The sequence below is a fragment of the Ursus arctos genome, unplaced genomic scaffold (assembly GCF_023065955.2).
Source record: "Ursus arctos isolate Adak ecotype North America unplaced genomic scaffold, UrsArc2.0 scaffold_1, whole genome shotgun sequence".
NCBI classification, from domain to species: Eukaryota; Metazoa; Chordata; class Mammalia; order Carnivora; family Ursidae; genus Ursus; species Ursus arctos.
In genome coordinates, this window is record NW_026622763.1 from 50,690,559 (window position 1) to 50,707,163 (window position 16,605).

Here is a 16,605-nt window from a genome sequence, read left to right on the forward strand (position 1 = left end):
TCCTCTACACTACAAACTGGGGGAGCATCTTCATCTCTACTTTGCCTTTTGTTTCTCCTGTTTAAATGACTCTCCATTATCTAGACAACAAGTCCAAATTCCTTACTATGAAGCACAAGGGCTTTCAAACCCTGACTCCTACCTATCTTTCACCACTCTTGCATAGCCTACTTATACCAGAAGCCTTCAAACCAGTTGGCAGCTTGGTATGTTTTTTAAGCTTCTCAGGTGATCTAAAAGTGCAGTTAGGGTTAAGAATCACTGCCTCATGTCTACACAAAACTACCTGCTATGCTTCCATGCAAAAGCAAAAGCGTATCCTAGTCTTTCTGCCTGCCTTCTCCTCAAACTTTGCCTTTGTCTTCTGGGATGAATTCATAGCCTAAGAACTCAACTATCATCTCTACTTTAAAGGAAGACTTCACTTTTCTCCCCTCTTCTCCTTGGCAGGTAGATAGAATTAGGGGTTTCTTGCTCTTTGCTCCCATTGTACCTTGTGCTTACATCTGTTATAGCATGGTCTGCACAGTTTATGAAGCAGTTCGTTTGTCCTACTAGACAATGATCTCAACAATGATCTCATTCATGTGAAGGTAGGGATTGTATTGTATACATTTGTTATATTCTCTGTGCTTGGGCACAGAGGCTAGAAGATAACACATATGTAATAAATGCTTACCGAAAATACAGCAAATTTTTGGAATGTACTGAATACACCTAGAATGATGTAAAATCAAGCAAAAACAAGACCGACACCTTCCTACCAACTAGGCAATTTCACTAACAAAGGAAAAAACCTTTCTGTTCTACAATTCTACATTTAGAAATAAAAGGCAAATCCATGTAAGAAGTAATTCATACACAAACTGAAATGAAAAATTTCAGTCGAAGTAGATTCATTGTTGAAGTAGATTCAAATGAGTTGAATATCAGATGGTTTTCAGTTTTAAAAGTAAAAGGCTAGAAAACAGAGGGGTTCTGGGTGTAAGAGTACAGGGTGGGAGGAAAATGCCCAACTGAAGAAACAAACGCGCAAGATATGCATATTGTTTATATTAAAATGTGGAAATAAATACCAGGAAGAAGAGCTGAAAGAATCAAGAGTGAGGTGGGGTAGAGGTGGGTGGCAGAGAACTGTTATATATATTTTTTTAAATAAACCTTCAGTACTATTTTTCATAAAAACAAAAACTATTATTTGAGAAAATGTAATGGATCAGGGGATGGAGTACCAAAAGAATAAAATGACATCAGAAGACAATGAAATACTACATAAACTTTACACTGGTGTACCAGGAAAAAAAAAAGTAGTACTTCCACCCTACAACTGTTTACACCCAACAACTTTGCAATAATCTACAAATATTTGAATTTTGAGGTGTGTAAAATTTCACCTCAAGGAAATTTGTTAAAGTATCTAGTATAGAAATAAAACCTAGAAATCACTTTCCAGATAAGTAGCTTCTTAAATGGTAAGACAAAAAATTGCTTCTTCAAATCTTAAAGAAAATGTGTAAGCTATAGTTATTTCCAAAATACTGTGCCACTTAACAATTTGTAAAAATTCCTGATACTGAAATAGACCAGCAAAAGCCCCCAAATTTTTAAGATTTTCTACTGCTGCCTCAAATGTCAAAAGTTCCATACAAATTAAGCTAAGTATATACAATGGTTAACCAAATTGTACTTCACTATAAATTACGGTATGGTCTTAAAAAAATTTTTTTTTAACTAAAAATATAGTCAAAAGTGATTCTTGGAATTCTTTAAAGGGAAGTGGTACTTTCTTAAAGACTGATTCCTTTGAAAAAATTAAATACTGCATCTATAGCTTATATTGGGAGCACGGGTACCTCTAAAGAACATAGAAATACATAACTGTTATAATCTAACTTTTACTAGGTTTTGCTATAAAAAAATCTATCAAAAACATCAGATTTGGTGAAGAGAAAAGGGAAATATCTAAAATTATTTTACTGCCCTTCATAACATAACAGCCTATGAAAGGAAGGGCATGTGAAATTATTAAATAGACCAAAATCTGGAAATATCAAGAAATGTTCCAAAGTCCAGGAGATATAAAGTGAAAACATTCTTGATATAGTTTCTGAAAAGCTGTACTTTGACTAAATCTAAACCTACAATTTTTAAGGCCTTAATGTAAGTATGCTAATTTGAAAAAAACACTAAACTGTGATAATCTGGTACTACAGGGGCTACTAACGCTTACCTCAAGGGAACCTACTGCAGATAAAGTCCCGTCACTTGCACAGTCCTTTCAGCTGCCTGCCAGTTGTCTCTGTGGAAGGGAAAGCCTGATGAGTGAAAACCCTATGCCACACTCCTTTGGAGTGTCAGGGTGCCTGCACTGTACTGCACAAAACTGTCTACCTGGAGATTCCTAGATGTTTTCAGTAACACAGGACTTAAAAGAATGCCACCTCTGATATTCTCTTTTCACTGAACACCAAAACCAAAGGGCTAAGAGTTACTGAATACTAACGATCTGTTGGTGTTATCGAGGGAACATATCCATACTAACCCAAGTAGAAAAAAAGACCAAAATGAATCAAAGAGAAATAAGTTAACATCGAAGGGAAAACACACACACACGCGCACACACACACACACACACACACGCATGCATTGAAAAGTAACAGAACGCTATAATCTGAGCAGAGGAAATATTACAGGTTGTAGCCACAAAAAGTCATGTTGCAGCATCAAGTGAATGCTAAAACCCAAAGAACTTCCTGTGTACAAACTTCAAACAGATGCCATCAAGTGTATCATGCTCAATGTTAACTATACCATGGATCCAATACCTACTTATAAAATTCCATGTATGTTCTTAGTGGGGTCAGTAAGTGGATAAGAGAGGAGAGGATTTTCCAGATATTTTTAAATATGAAAAATGAAAACCAACAGCATGAAATTCAACAAGAAATTTCAAAAAGAAAAAAAATGTATATCTATATCTCAGGAAGTAAACAAACCCTTACTCAGAACCAAATTAAGAGGGAAGTGTAATAAAAAATAATAGAAAACTGTAGAACACAGTTCAAATTGAAAACCACTTTCATCTACTAGAATTATAAATGTCTAGTAACTGTCTTCCATTAAGAACGTCTATACCACTAATGTACAAGTTCAGCTACATAACCAAAGAACCTATATTTTCTTTCTAATGCCAAATAGTTTTCAGTCTGAATACTGTGCTTCATAAGGCAGAACAAAATGTTCCTACCAGAAACTTTAGCATTAACCTTTAGCACAAGGATTGCTTGGGGTGGGGGGGAGGGGCTATTAAAAGAAAAAAGGTGATTCCAGCTTTTACTTTAATAGCACCATATTTAAGATGAAGTTACTTACCTCAGATTCTTTGTCACTTAAAGATCCCAAGCTTCCAAAACTGTGATTAGAACTTTCATTATTTGTTGAGGCCTGTTAAAAATTTTTAAAAAGGAAAAAATTAGGAGCAATTTTAAATGAAACATACTACAAGGCAAATAATCTATCTTCATAAATTAAAATAAAGTATGATTCCTTTAAGCAAGGAAGTCAAATGAAGTAAAAATGAGAAATATCAGAGTGCATGGGTGGCACAGTCAGTTATGTGACGGACTCTTGGTTTTGGCTGGGATCCTGACCTCAGGGTCATGAGTTCGAGCCCTGCATCAGGCTCTGTGCTCAGCCCTCCGTGTCTGTTTGCGATTCTCTCTCCTTTTCCCTCTGTCCCTCTCGTGTGCATGTGCCCTGTCTCTAAAATAAATAAATCTTAAAAATCAGAAATATCAACTTCTTAACACTATAAATGTCTTGGAAAGTTTTACCAAGTCAATAAAGATCTGTGTTTCAGATTTGTGAGCTGTTTTGGCTGATTTTTTTAGAATACCAAATTCAGGAGCAAAGGAACTGGGCTATTACCAGGATAACAAGATCCCTAAAATTACTACCCAATATATAAAAACTGATGCTTCCTTTAACCAAAAGTATTATTTGTGCTCCTTAATTCCCTTCACAATCTAATCAAATTCCATCATATCCCATTCACACCCCTCTGTCTCTCTTCATACTAACAAACTGGACAATCCCTGGTTTTTTATTTGTTTTGGTTTAGTCTTTTCAGAAAATCTTTTACCATCCTGACCATTTTAATTGCTTCACCCAAAGAGTTTCTACATTTCCTTTATATTATTTTTAGACAGTGACAAAGTAGAAACGAGCTATCATTTTGTAGTATGACATCTGCTATGTTTCCAATATGTTTCTATGATGCTCATTATTTTGTAGACTTTTTGGACCATCAGTACACTAGATAAATGTCTTCCAGGAATGTTTAGATCAGAGGATGAGAGGCTATGGCATATACATCAAAAATGACGTATGAATGACCTTCGTGTACAGGCAGGCCACCTGATATCCCTGTTTTCCTGCAACTCGTTAAGAATAAGCGCTACCATTAGGTATTTACCCCAGAGATACAAATGCAGTGATCCAAAGGGGCACTTGCACCCCAATGTTTATAGTAGCCACGTCTACAATAGCCAAACTATGGAAAAAGCCCAAATGTCCATCGACAGATGAATGGATAAAGATGACGGGGGTGTATATATGTATACAATGGAATACTACTCAGTCATCAGAAAAAATGAAATCTTGCCATTTGCAACGACATGGATGGAACTAGAGGGTATTATGCTAAGTGAAATAAGTCTACCAGAGAAAGACAATTATCATACAATCTCACTCATATGTGGAATTTAAGAAACTAGGCAGAGGATCATAGGAGAAGGGAGGGAAAAATAAAACAAGACAAAATCAGAGAGGGAAATAAACCATAAGAGACTCTTAATCGTAGGAAACAAACTGAGGGCTGCTGGAGGGGAGAGAAGGGGGGGAGATGGGGTAACTGAGTGATGGACATTAAGGAGGGCATGTGATGTAATGAGCACTGGGTGCTATATAAGACTGATGAATCACTGACCTCTACCTCTGAAACTAATAATACATTATATGTTAATAAACTGAATTTAAATTAAAAAACAAACAAATAAAAGTTCTGGAATGGGGGGGAGAAATAAGAGTAGGTGCTAATCCTACCATTAAAAGTTCGGAAGTTGGCCTATAACTAATTACCCTTAGGTTAACTTCTAAACTGATGACTCTGAGTCATTGCATGTATGTCTAGTACTATGCTGGACAACATAAAGGCTGTTTTCAACACAAACCAGCACTCATACTGATTAAGATTCAAGCACTATTTGGAGGAAGGTATAATCTTATTAGAGCAAGATTATCAAACTTGAAACAAAACACCATAAACAGCAATTAAGAAGTGATAAATTAGATTCAGGGACAACAGAGGCTGTGCCAATGTTTTTGAGCATCCCTAAACCCTCAGATAAAAATATAAATCCCATACAACATTTACAACAAAACTGGCTGACAAGAAATCTCCACAAGTTCCCCCAAAATAGCAGGTGGGGACAAATCACCAAAAACCACAGACCTGTGTAATAAGAAAGAAAGCAAAAGGAAACAGAGTATCTGACAGATCTGAGAACAGAGAAGCTGAAAATAGCAATTTGAGTACATAAAGCTCTAACTCGAAGGGTTTCTCCTTTCAAATAGTGATTTAGTACAGGAGGTCCATGGTGAAGGCTGAAGAAGTTGAAGCAGTCTAGCCTCTATGAACTCTTAAAACATCCCTAAGAGTATCACAATGAGGATAAACTACTGGGTGTGGGATCAAAATTGAGCACAATAGGTACAATGAAGATAAAAGAAAGAGAATATTCAGATAAAAGCAAGAAGGGAGTAAAGTCCAGAAATTTCAGAAAGCAAATGCCACACTTTTGAAGAGTGCCCAAAAACAATAGCAGAGGGAGCTCTGTAAGAAAAGCCATTCTAAAACCACAAAAATGTAAACAAGAGAAAATGATTAAGTCAATCCCATGAAGTTATTTTAAGGAAAGAAAAAAGAAGAAAAAGAAGATATGGAATAACATCCTAATTATAAAACCACACCAGGGAAACTTAACCCACAAAACAGGTGAAAATTGTAACCTACTATTTCAAAATAAGCTAAAAAATACTACAAAAATGACTCAAGACGTGAAAAACAACATAAATCAAATTTCAAAAAACTCAGACTTAAGGTTAACAGAACTTAGGAAAACATCAGCAATGGGGGGGGGGGGGCTTCAGAAATGAAGATTAAGCCTGAATGAACTTGAAAGAAAACACATACAACATATATCCGATGAACATTTATCCAAATGAAGGGTGAGAGAGAAGGAACAACTAATGAAGCAATAAAAAAGTCAACATTTAAGGAAAAGAAGGCTTTAAAGAGCACTACCGTAAGAAAATAGTAAAAACTATAATTCAAGAAAATGCCCTTGAAAATTAAAGAAATTCTTTGAAACTACTGACTGAAAAAGCACGACGTACATCTAATACCAACACAGAAAGCCAACATCAAACTTTTCCAAGGCAACACTATACGCCAGAAGAAAATGGAGTAACATATTTAAAATATTCAAGAAAATGAAGTGTTTTATATTTAGTAAAATTGTTCTTGAACACATAGAAAGTACAGATAAACTGTCATCATAATGCCGGAGATCAGGAAATACTGCTCCCACGAGCCTTCTAAAAGAACCTAAAAAACAAGTGTTAGATAACCAAAATGAACCTAAGAACTAACAGCGAGCAATAATATTATCTACATGTTGGTAAAGATTAAATGAGAAGTACAAGGAAGAGAGTATAAATAATGGCGTAAGTGTATGCAAAGTTGTTAATAATAAAATATTTTTTAAAATAGGGGATGGAAGTTTATGGAAAGCACAAGCAAAAAAAATTGTACCTGTTTCCAGTAATCACTTTGGTCACTGTGACAGTACAACTATTGTTATTCTGAGACTGCTGTAAGGTGCAGAAAGGAGTAAATAAATGAATCATCTGCTTTATGTCCTTGAGAACCACAACTCTTAGTATAGAAGAAAGAAGAGATATAACTAAAAACCTTGTTAGCTCTGATTTGCATTGGAAGTATTGATATAAATTCATGAAGTATTTTTACCTTTTAAAACAAACAAAAAATATAATAGAGATTCTATCACAAGTAATAGAATATCTCATCATACCAATATTCCTACAGATAACTACATATTCTGGAAAAAAAAATGAAGAAGAACTACCTGGAGGCGCCTGGGTGGCACAGTCGGTTAAGCATCTGATTCAGGGTTGTGAGGTCGAGCCATGTGTCGGGCTCCATGCTCAGCATAGTCTTCTTAAGACTCTCTCTGCCTCTCCCCCCAGCGCTCGTGCATGCCCACTCTCTCTCCCCCTCTAAAATAAATAAATCTTAGAGGCGCCTGGGTGGCTCACTTGGTTATGCATCTGCCTTCAGCTCAGGTCATGATCCCAGGGTCCTGGGATTGAGTCCCGCATCAGGCTCCCTGCTCACCAGGGAGTCTGCTTCTCCCTCTCCGTCTGGCCCCTCCCCTGCTCAAGCTCTCTCTCATGCATGCACTCTCTCTCAAATCAATCAATCGATCAATCAATCTCAAAAACAAAACAAAACCCAACAATCTGAAGGTACTTGAGAGCAACCAAAAGTAGGCAGAATTTGGATACGAGACAACATTTGGAAGAAGGGACTAGAACTGGGTATTTTTACAGTTTTTGCCTAAAGAAGGGTCCCTAGTCTGAGCAGCAGGGAGCAGCTTGAACTTGGATCAAAATATGCAGTCTTAGTGGCCTGAAAAACCAGAGTTTGGAGCTACTGTGCCAGCCAGAAAGTGAGAGGGCATATGCACTCTACCCATGTCTATGGCTGGTCATTAATATACACATGAGTGAAATACTTTAAGCAGTGCAAATACTTAAACAATTGAGCCAAGTAGTCAGCCACCATCCCCTGTGAGGAGAAATAGTTTGGAGTTTAGTCCTGCCAAATTAATTGTTTGCTAATAATACAAATAATAACCAAAAAATCAATACATATACCAAACCCCAGAGTCACTATAATGTATGAGTCACAATGTGAAGGATAGAATACAAAAAATTTTTTTTTAAAGATTTATTTATTTGACAGAGATAGAGACAGCCAGTGAGAGACGGAACACAAGCAGGGGGAGTGGGAGAGGAAGAAGCAGGCTCACAGCGGAGGAGCCTGATGTGGGGCTCAATCCCACAACGCCGGGATCACGCCCTGAGCCGAAGGCAGGCGCTTAACCGCTGTGCCACCCAGGCGCCCCTAGAATACAAAATTTCTAAAGTTCTCAAAGAAACAAGAAAATGTGACACACACTCAAAAGAGAAGACAATCAACAGAGACCAACCACAAGTAACCCAGATATTAAAATTAGCAAAGATCTCAAAGCAGCTACTCTAAGTATGTTCAAGATGACAAAAGAAAATATACTTGTAATAAATGAACAAATTGGAAATGTCAGCAAAGAAAAACATAAAAAAGGACCAAATGTAAATTCCATGACTGAAAAACTCACTCTCTAAAATAAAAGAATTCAGTGGATGAGCTTAACATCAAAATGGAGAAAGTACTGAAGACAGAGTTGAGAAAATTATTCGAACTAAAGAATAGAAAGAAAAAAATATTGAAAAAGAGTTGTCTGTTGGACACTGTAGCAGTCTAACATACACGTATTTGGAGCCACAGGAGAGAAAAAGGGGCAGAAAAAATATTTGAAGAAATAATACCCAGAAAATTCTAAAATTTGGTTAAAGACATAAATTTACAGATTGAAGCAGCTCAATGTTCCTCCAAGGAGAAGTACAAAGAAAACCATATCTAAGTAAAATAAGATAACACCTCATACCTATTAGAATGGCTATTATTAAAAAGATAAAAAAATAGCGTGTTGGCGAGGATATGGAGAAAAGGGACCCCCTGGCCACTGTTGGCGAGCATGTATACTGGTACAGCCACTATGGAAAACAGTATAGAGTGGGGTACCTGGCTGGCTCAGTTGGTGGTGCATGTGGCTCTAGATTTCGGGGGCATGAGTTGGAGCCCCATGCGAGGTATAGAGATTACGTAAATAAATAAACTTAAAAAACAAAACAGTATGGAGGTTCCTCAAAAATAACAAAAATACAATTACCATGTGATCCAGCAATTCCACTTTTAGGTATTCATCCAAAGAAAATCAAACACTAATACAAAAAGATATCTGCAGCCTATGTTCACTACAGCATGATTTACAATAGCCAAGACATGGAAGCAACTAAGTGTGCATCAATGAAGGACTGGATAAAGAAAATGTGGCATACATATATATATAAGGAAATATCAGCCATAAAAAAGAAGGATATCTTGCTGTTTGTTGCCATTTGCAACAAAATGGATGGATCTGATGGCATTATACTAAGTGAAAGAAGTCAGACAAAGACAAAAGTTTATGATCTCACTTATATGTGCATTCTTAAAAAACAAACAAACAACAAAACAAAACCCAAGTACACAGCCACAGAGAATAGATTAGCAGTTGCCAGAAGCAGGGGGTGGTGGTGGGTGAAATGGATAAAAGAAGTCAAAAGATACAAACTTCCAGTTATAACATGAGTAAGTGCTGGGAGGTACAGTATGGTGACTACAGTTAATAATACTGTATTGTACACATGAAAACTGCTAAGAGAGTAAATCTTAAAAGTCCTCATCCACAAGAAAAAAGTTGTAACTATGAGCGGTGACGTGTTCACTAGAATTACTTGGTGATCATTTTGCAATATATACAAATATGGAATTATGTTGTACACATGAAACTAATATAATTTTAAATGGCAATTATACATCAATAAAAAACTAATCCACTAAAAATTTTGAAAAAGAAAAAAACTGGGGGTCACCTGACCAGCTCAGTTGGCAGAGTATGCAACTCCTGATCTCAGGGTTGTAAGTTCAAGCCCCATGTTAGGTGTAGAGATTGCTTAAAAATAAAATCTTTTAGAAAAATACATAAAAAGAAAGAAAAAGAAAAAAATCTTGAAAGCAGCCAGAGAAAGAGAACATACTGTATACATAAGGACAAAAAACGACATGACTGGCTACTATATTGTCATCATAAATATTATAGGCCAGATTTAATCTCTGGAAATGTGAGCCAGAATTATGGATTGAGGCACGTAAGGCACAGTTGAGGAAATAGAAGGTATTAAAAACAAGTCTACACACTAACTGAATAGACCTACAGCCCCCTTTCAATGCTCAAGTCTATAAAGTTAGTACCCAAACTTATACTTCATAGATAGGAAACCAGAATTTCTCTCTAGGAAAACAGCATCTCAAGATGTAAGACTTATAGACAGGAGCAATCAAACATCTCTCAGAAAAATGACCCAGCCATGTCATCCTATGCAAAACCTATTGGTCAATAAGCCCTACCTACTCACACAAAGCTTCCAATAAGTGTTCAGTGCCTAATGCATGTACATGAACAAAGCCCAGTATCACCACCTATCTGAAGAAATACAAACAAAAAATTAAAAGAAGTCCATAAGAAATAAAGACAACCAAAGGAGCACAAAAAAACTTCACACAAAAATAAAACCATTACTAAATATCCCAATAACAGCAAACTATAAAAATGAAACATTTAGAGAACCACCACACAAAAAAAAGAAAGAAAAAAAAACTCCAGGAAAAAGAAAATAATGATAGCTAAAATAAAAAGAAAACGAATGGATGGACTGAAAGATAAAGTTGAAGAAATCTTCCCAGAAAAAGACCAAAAAATTCAAAGAAAAAAGAAAACTAGAGAATCAGTTTAAGAGGTTCCGGTCCGAATAATGAGAGTTCCAGAAAAAAAAGTAAGAAAATCCAGGAAGTGAAATTATCAAAGAAATAATTCAAGAAACTTTTCTAGAACTGGAACGCATGAGTTTCTGCATTGAAAGACATACTTTTTTTTTTTTTTTTTTAATTCAAGTTAGTTAAATATATGTTGGTTTCAGGAGTGAAAGGCATACATTTGACCAAGTACAGTGGTTCAAGATGACCCACACCAAGGCACAGTATAATAAAATATTTTAAATGACAGGGATTAAAGAAAAGATCCTAAAAGCTTTTAGGGAAGAATAAACAGGTTACTTACAAAGGATCAGGAATCAGAATGGCATTGGAATGTTCAGCAGTAACTTTGGAAGCTAGAACGCAATGGAACAATACCTTCAAAATTCTAATAAAATGACTTCCAACCTAGAATTCTACACAGACAACCAAGGAAAGGAGGAGAATATGCAAGGTCTCAAAAATGTAACTACTAATTTACCTTTTCTCAGGAAATCACCAGACAATCTGTTCCACCTAAGCAAAGGAAAAACCAAGAAAGAGGAAGAGATGGCATACAGGAGGCAGAGCTCAAACACAGGACGGACACAAAAGGAATTCCCATGTTAGTCAAAAAAGGAGATTACAGGATGACAGGCATCCAGTATAAAGAGAGAACAACTATCCTAAATAACAATAGAACAACAAAACTTCAGGGAGGGTCCAAAGAAAAATAAAAAAAAAAAAATGTAAGAAAAATTTGTATTTGAAAATAATGAGAGATTTGTACATCTCTGCTGGAAAGTATGTGGATGCTTCCATTGAATACTAAAAAACTAGAGACCTAAATCAACCATAAACTCCAGGGAAAACAGAAAGTTGTACCAAAGAGGAAATGTAATCACATAGTCTTCAGTATGTGTACATACTGTATGTACACACACACACAAATATATAATCATATAATCTTACTTAGAAATACAAATATTAAAAAAAAAAAAGAAATACAAATAAAACATAATAAAAAGCTACAAGATTAAAAGGACTACTTCTGTGAAGAATGACTATAAGGCTGGAAGAATAGGACATAGTCCTACTAATTTTCATTATAGGCCTGGTAGAACAATTTGGCTTTTGCAGGTCTGACCATGGATTTGTGTCTTTTTCTTCTTGATCTGTAGGAATTCTTTACATAATTCTGGGTATGAATCCTCTACGATTTGCTGTTTCACTCATATTATTTACTGGTGTCATTTGAACATAATTATATTTATTAAACATTTGCTTTATGGTTAGTGCCTTTTGTGGCCCATTTATGAAATTTGTCATTATTCTTATTAAATCTTTATTGTTTTATCTTTCATATTTAGATCTGTAAGTTATCTATCATTGATTTTTGTATTATGGTAAGAGTTGAGGGTCAAGAGTGATTTTCCCCCATATAAATACTCAACCGATTCATCACCTATTATAAAAGACTACCCCTTTCCCCACTGCACTGCAGTAATACCTTAATCACATATCAAGTTACTATACATAAATGGGTTTGTTGCTAGACTCCATTCTATTCCATTGGTCATTTTTCCTTTCCCGTGCTAATATCACAGTGACTTAATTCCACTCCTTGGTATATATCTAAGAAAACTGAAAACATAAGTGTACACAAAAACCTGTACCAGTGTTCAAAGCAGTTGTACCAGTGTGAATTCACATCAAAAAATAGAAAACCAAATGTCCACCAACTGGTGAATGGATAAACAAAACATGATACAATACAATGGAATAATCAGTCACAAAAAGGAATATAGTACCAATACATACTACGACATTCATGAATTGTGAAAACATTATGCCAGGTGAAAAAAGCCACATACAAAATGGCCCCTACTGCATGATTCCATTTATACAGATATTCAGAATAGGCAGGCACACAGAGACAGAAAGGAGACACAAAATGTCCTATTTGTATGAATCCATTTATGTGAAATGTTCGGAAGAGGCAAATCCATAGAGACAGACAACAGACTAATGGCTGCCAGGGGTAAGTGTAGAGTAGAACAGGAGAATGGGAGTTTCTGCTAATGTGTATGGGGTTTCTTTTCAGGGTGATAAAAATATTCTGGAATTAGACAGTGGTGATGGCTGCACAACTTAGTGATATACTAAAAACCCCTGAAATATACACTTTTAAATGGGTCATTTTATGGCATGTGAACTCTATCTCAATATAAAAAGATTATAGAACTTTCCAATTATTGAGGAGAAAGGAGCACAGAGAGGGAAAGAAAGCTTGATAAAACCTAGTACATAATTGTTTATATTCGCAGATACACAGTTATGTACATATGCAAGCACACACTCAGACTTTTGAAGCCTTCCAAAAACAGATTGGGGGGGGCAAACACTCATGGGACATTTTAAAATATAAAAGCAACATAGGCACATGGAAAAAAATTTCATTAAAGAAATATAAATTTCTCCCTCCCACACCAGTCCCAATATTCAGAGGCAACCATTTTTTTTTAACTGTTTTCAATGAAATTTTTGAATAGGCAATACAAATAGGCTACTTCACTTTGTTTTTATCTTTCTAGAGGCTATATGTCTACACTAACAAATGAAATATACAAACTTGGTTCCTTTCTTCTTATTCAAAAAAATAACATTACGCAGACTGTCCTGCATTGCTTTCTTTTCTCTTAATATAAGTTGGAATATTCCAAACCAACATATAATAGATTCTCCATTCCTTTTTTCCTTTGCTAATTCCTTTCTTTCAAACATGGTGCAGAGTATTCTACTCTATGTACTATATTTCAAAAAGTTCTTTATTGACTTAAAGATGAAGAATTTATTTATTTTTGAAGATTTTATTTATTTATTTGACAGAGACAGAGCACAAGCAGGGGGATCAGGAGAGGGAGAAGCAAGTTCCCTGCTGAGCAGGGAGCACAATGCAGGGCTTGATCCCTGGACCCTGGGATTATGACCTAAGCCGAAGGCAGACACTTAACCGACTGAGCCACCCAGGTGCCCCGAAAGATGAAGAATTTAGTTCACTGGAATCACAGCGTCCCCTTCTTCCTGATACATTTATCTTTTTTATTTTAAATTCTTCAAATAGTTACCTTACCAAAAATACATAATTTTTAAATTCTTTAAACCATGTGTGATTCCTCATTATGTAAGAATAGGAAAATGAATCTTTATATTTAGCTCCTTTTCCCAACGTGACAGCTACACGATAACTTTTACATCAGTATTCTTTATAAATATTTAGCTTTACCTTCTATCTGTAATCCTACAACAGAGCCACAGACCCATGCCAGAAGGATATGGGGCAAGTAAAAAATAAACAGGCGAAGCAGGCTTGGGGTAAGATAAAAGAAGTGGCATATGATAGAATAAAAGTTTCTCTCTCTCTCTCTCTCTCACTTTCTCTCAATTTTTGTTATTAGCTGTGAACACTTAATGAGTGAATGCTGCTAAGTCATTACCATTCAGGGAAATACACAGGGTCCTGCAAGCTTCCCATCACGTTTTTTGTTAACCAACTAATATATAACCTTGTTCTGTGTAAAAGTGTGTTTGTTTTAAGATGTCTTCTTTAAAATATGTATTGTTGATTCATTCACACTGAATTCATAGCCAAAAGCACTATAACTCATGCCTGAACAAAGCTTACAGAACACACATATTTTCTCCCTAAGGCACCTCACAGCCTTCTTGTGCTCAGAACACTAGACAGCACCTCAGCACTACTAACCTTGAGGACCATTTTAAAGAGCAAAATTACCAATAAAAATCACAAAAAAGTGAAAAACATGGCACTAAGTAAATGGTGAAAAGAATACTTGTTTAAACTATGAGAGCTGAAATACACAGGCAGAATGTTGCTTTATTCAGCCTCCATGCGACTCAAATTTTTCAACACTGCACATGTACAGGCCCTTGAGTGACCAGCAAAAGCAATCTGAGTATTGATTTTGAGGTTACAAATAAATTTAGCATGTAGGTAAATTTGCAATTACAGAATCCTCGAATAAAGAAGATTGACTATTGTATGTGTATGTGTACCTATCAAATCAAGCCTATAGATCATACTGTGCAAATAGTAAATCCTGTATAGCCTGCTGTTTCATACATAAACAGTCAAAATTTAAGAGAATTGTATTAAAAGCCCTCACTAAAGCTGCATTTTAATAATTCATCATGTATTTTTAGACCTGCTTGACCTATAAAAGTTTATAACTGTCATATCTCCCTTACAGATTATTAGTCCTTAAAAAGCATCTATCTTTATACCATTCAGGCTTTTGTTTATGAGGAATGTTTTATTTGATATTCATTCATGCATTCAAAAATATTTATTGTGGGCCTTACTACTGTTGCACATGCTAGAAATATAGCAATGAAAAAGAAGAAAGAAGACTTAACTCCAAGGGCTCGTGGAGCTTATATTGTACAAGAAAGGAAAGAGACAAAAAAAAAAAAAAAAAAAAAAAAAAAAAATTTAGTATTATGTAAGGAACCAATTAAGTACTTTTAGAGGAATAAAGGGAGTTGGAAGATATGACGCTTGAGCAAACATTTGAAATATGTTTGAGGCAAGTGACAATGTGGGTATAGTTGGTCTAAAGTCAGGTCATAAGGTTTTCATGATGAAGACACTGAACTGTATTTTAAATGTGATGGGAAGTCTTTGGAAGGTTCTGAGTTAGGGAGAAACTGGCCTCAAATTTATATTAATTCTAATTTCTTCTTCTCTATGATTACCTGAAATATTTTCTTTCCAGTTATTTCCAATCTTTGTCATTTTTGGGATATGTTTCTTGTCAACAGCCTCTAGATTGGTTCTCATTTGTTGTGATAATATATACTTGGCTTTATTCCTATCATAGACTCATTTGTTTCTTCTTTCTCTCTACCTCACTTTTATTGGATTAAGTTTCTTTTTATTCTTCCTTCTACACCCTGTCACAGTAATTCAGAAGTTCTATTTATAGTATCTCTGTTGCGTGTGCTTATTACTTTACTTTTAAGCAAACATAACATACTTCATTATAGGTAATCAATTTTTTACCCTACGCTTCTAGATGATTTTCTTACCTTTCGCCCATTCCTCCTCTCCCAGAACACTGTCACTATCAGAAATTTAATCCTTGTGCTTTAAGTTCCACATTACAAACTCCTGGTTCACCATTATAAAAATCTGCTTACACAATAATACTGCATTTCACAGGCACATTATCACCACCAATTTAAATAAGACCATTATAACAGTCATTGCTCAACACTATCTTACATTCTATAGCTTCATCTACATTTTTAAACTTAAATTAATATTTTAAAAATACAAGCTTACCCAAATAGAACAGTAAACCAAAATAAATTTATCATCCAACATATAGTCCATACTCAAATTTCCTAAAATATCCCAAAAACATCCTTTACAACCATTTTTCTCCCAATCCAGGAGCAAATCAGGATTCACAGATTCAATCTGGCTATGTCTCTTTTGTCTCAACCAATCTAGAACAGTCCCTCTGCCTCCCTTTGTTCTTCATGGCACTGAACACTTTGAAGAAAGAGTCCAGGCCAGTTGTCCAGCAGGATGTTGCAGGAGTATTTTCTCATGACTAAATTCAAATCAAACACTTCCACCATGGGGACAAAAAAAACAACCAACATTTCCACCATGAAAACTATAGGTGATCTAGTTCCTAGTGTTGCCATCACCTCAGAATGAGCCTAATGTCAGACTGTTTGTGTTACTGCCAATACAAAATTTGAGCTTGCTTATT

At 35.5% G+C, this 16,605-nt stretch overlaps 1 protein-coding gene across 1 annotated transcript in view; it reads right to left on the reverse strand.

Moving 5' to 3' along the window:
- TLK1 (tousled like kinase 1) overlaps nucleotides 1-16,605 on the reverse strand; it is a 137,940-nt gene that overhangs the window by 73,621 nt on the left and 47,714 nt on the right. Inside the window, exon 3 of the mRNA XM_026492580.4 lies at nucleotides 3,373-3,444. Coding sequence (XP_026348365.1) covers nucleotides 3,373-3,444 — 72 coding nt within the window. The remainder of the gene's footprint in view (nucleotides 1-3,372; nucleotides 3,445-16,605) is intronic.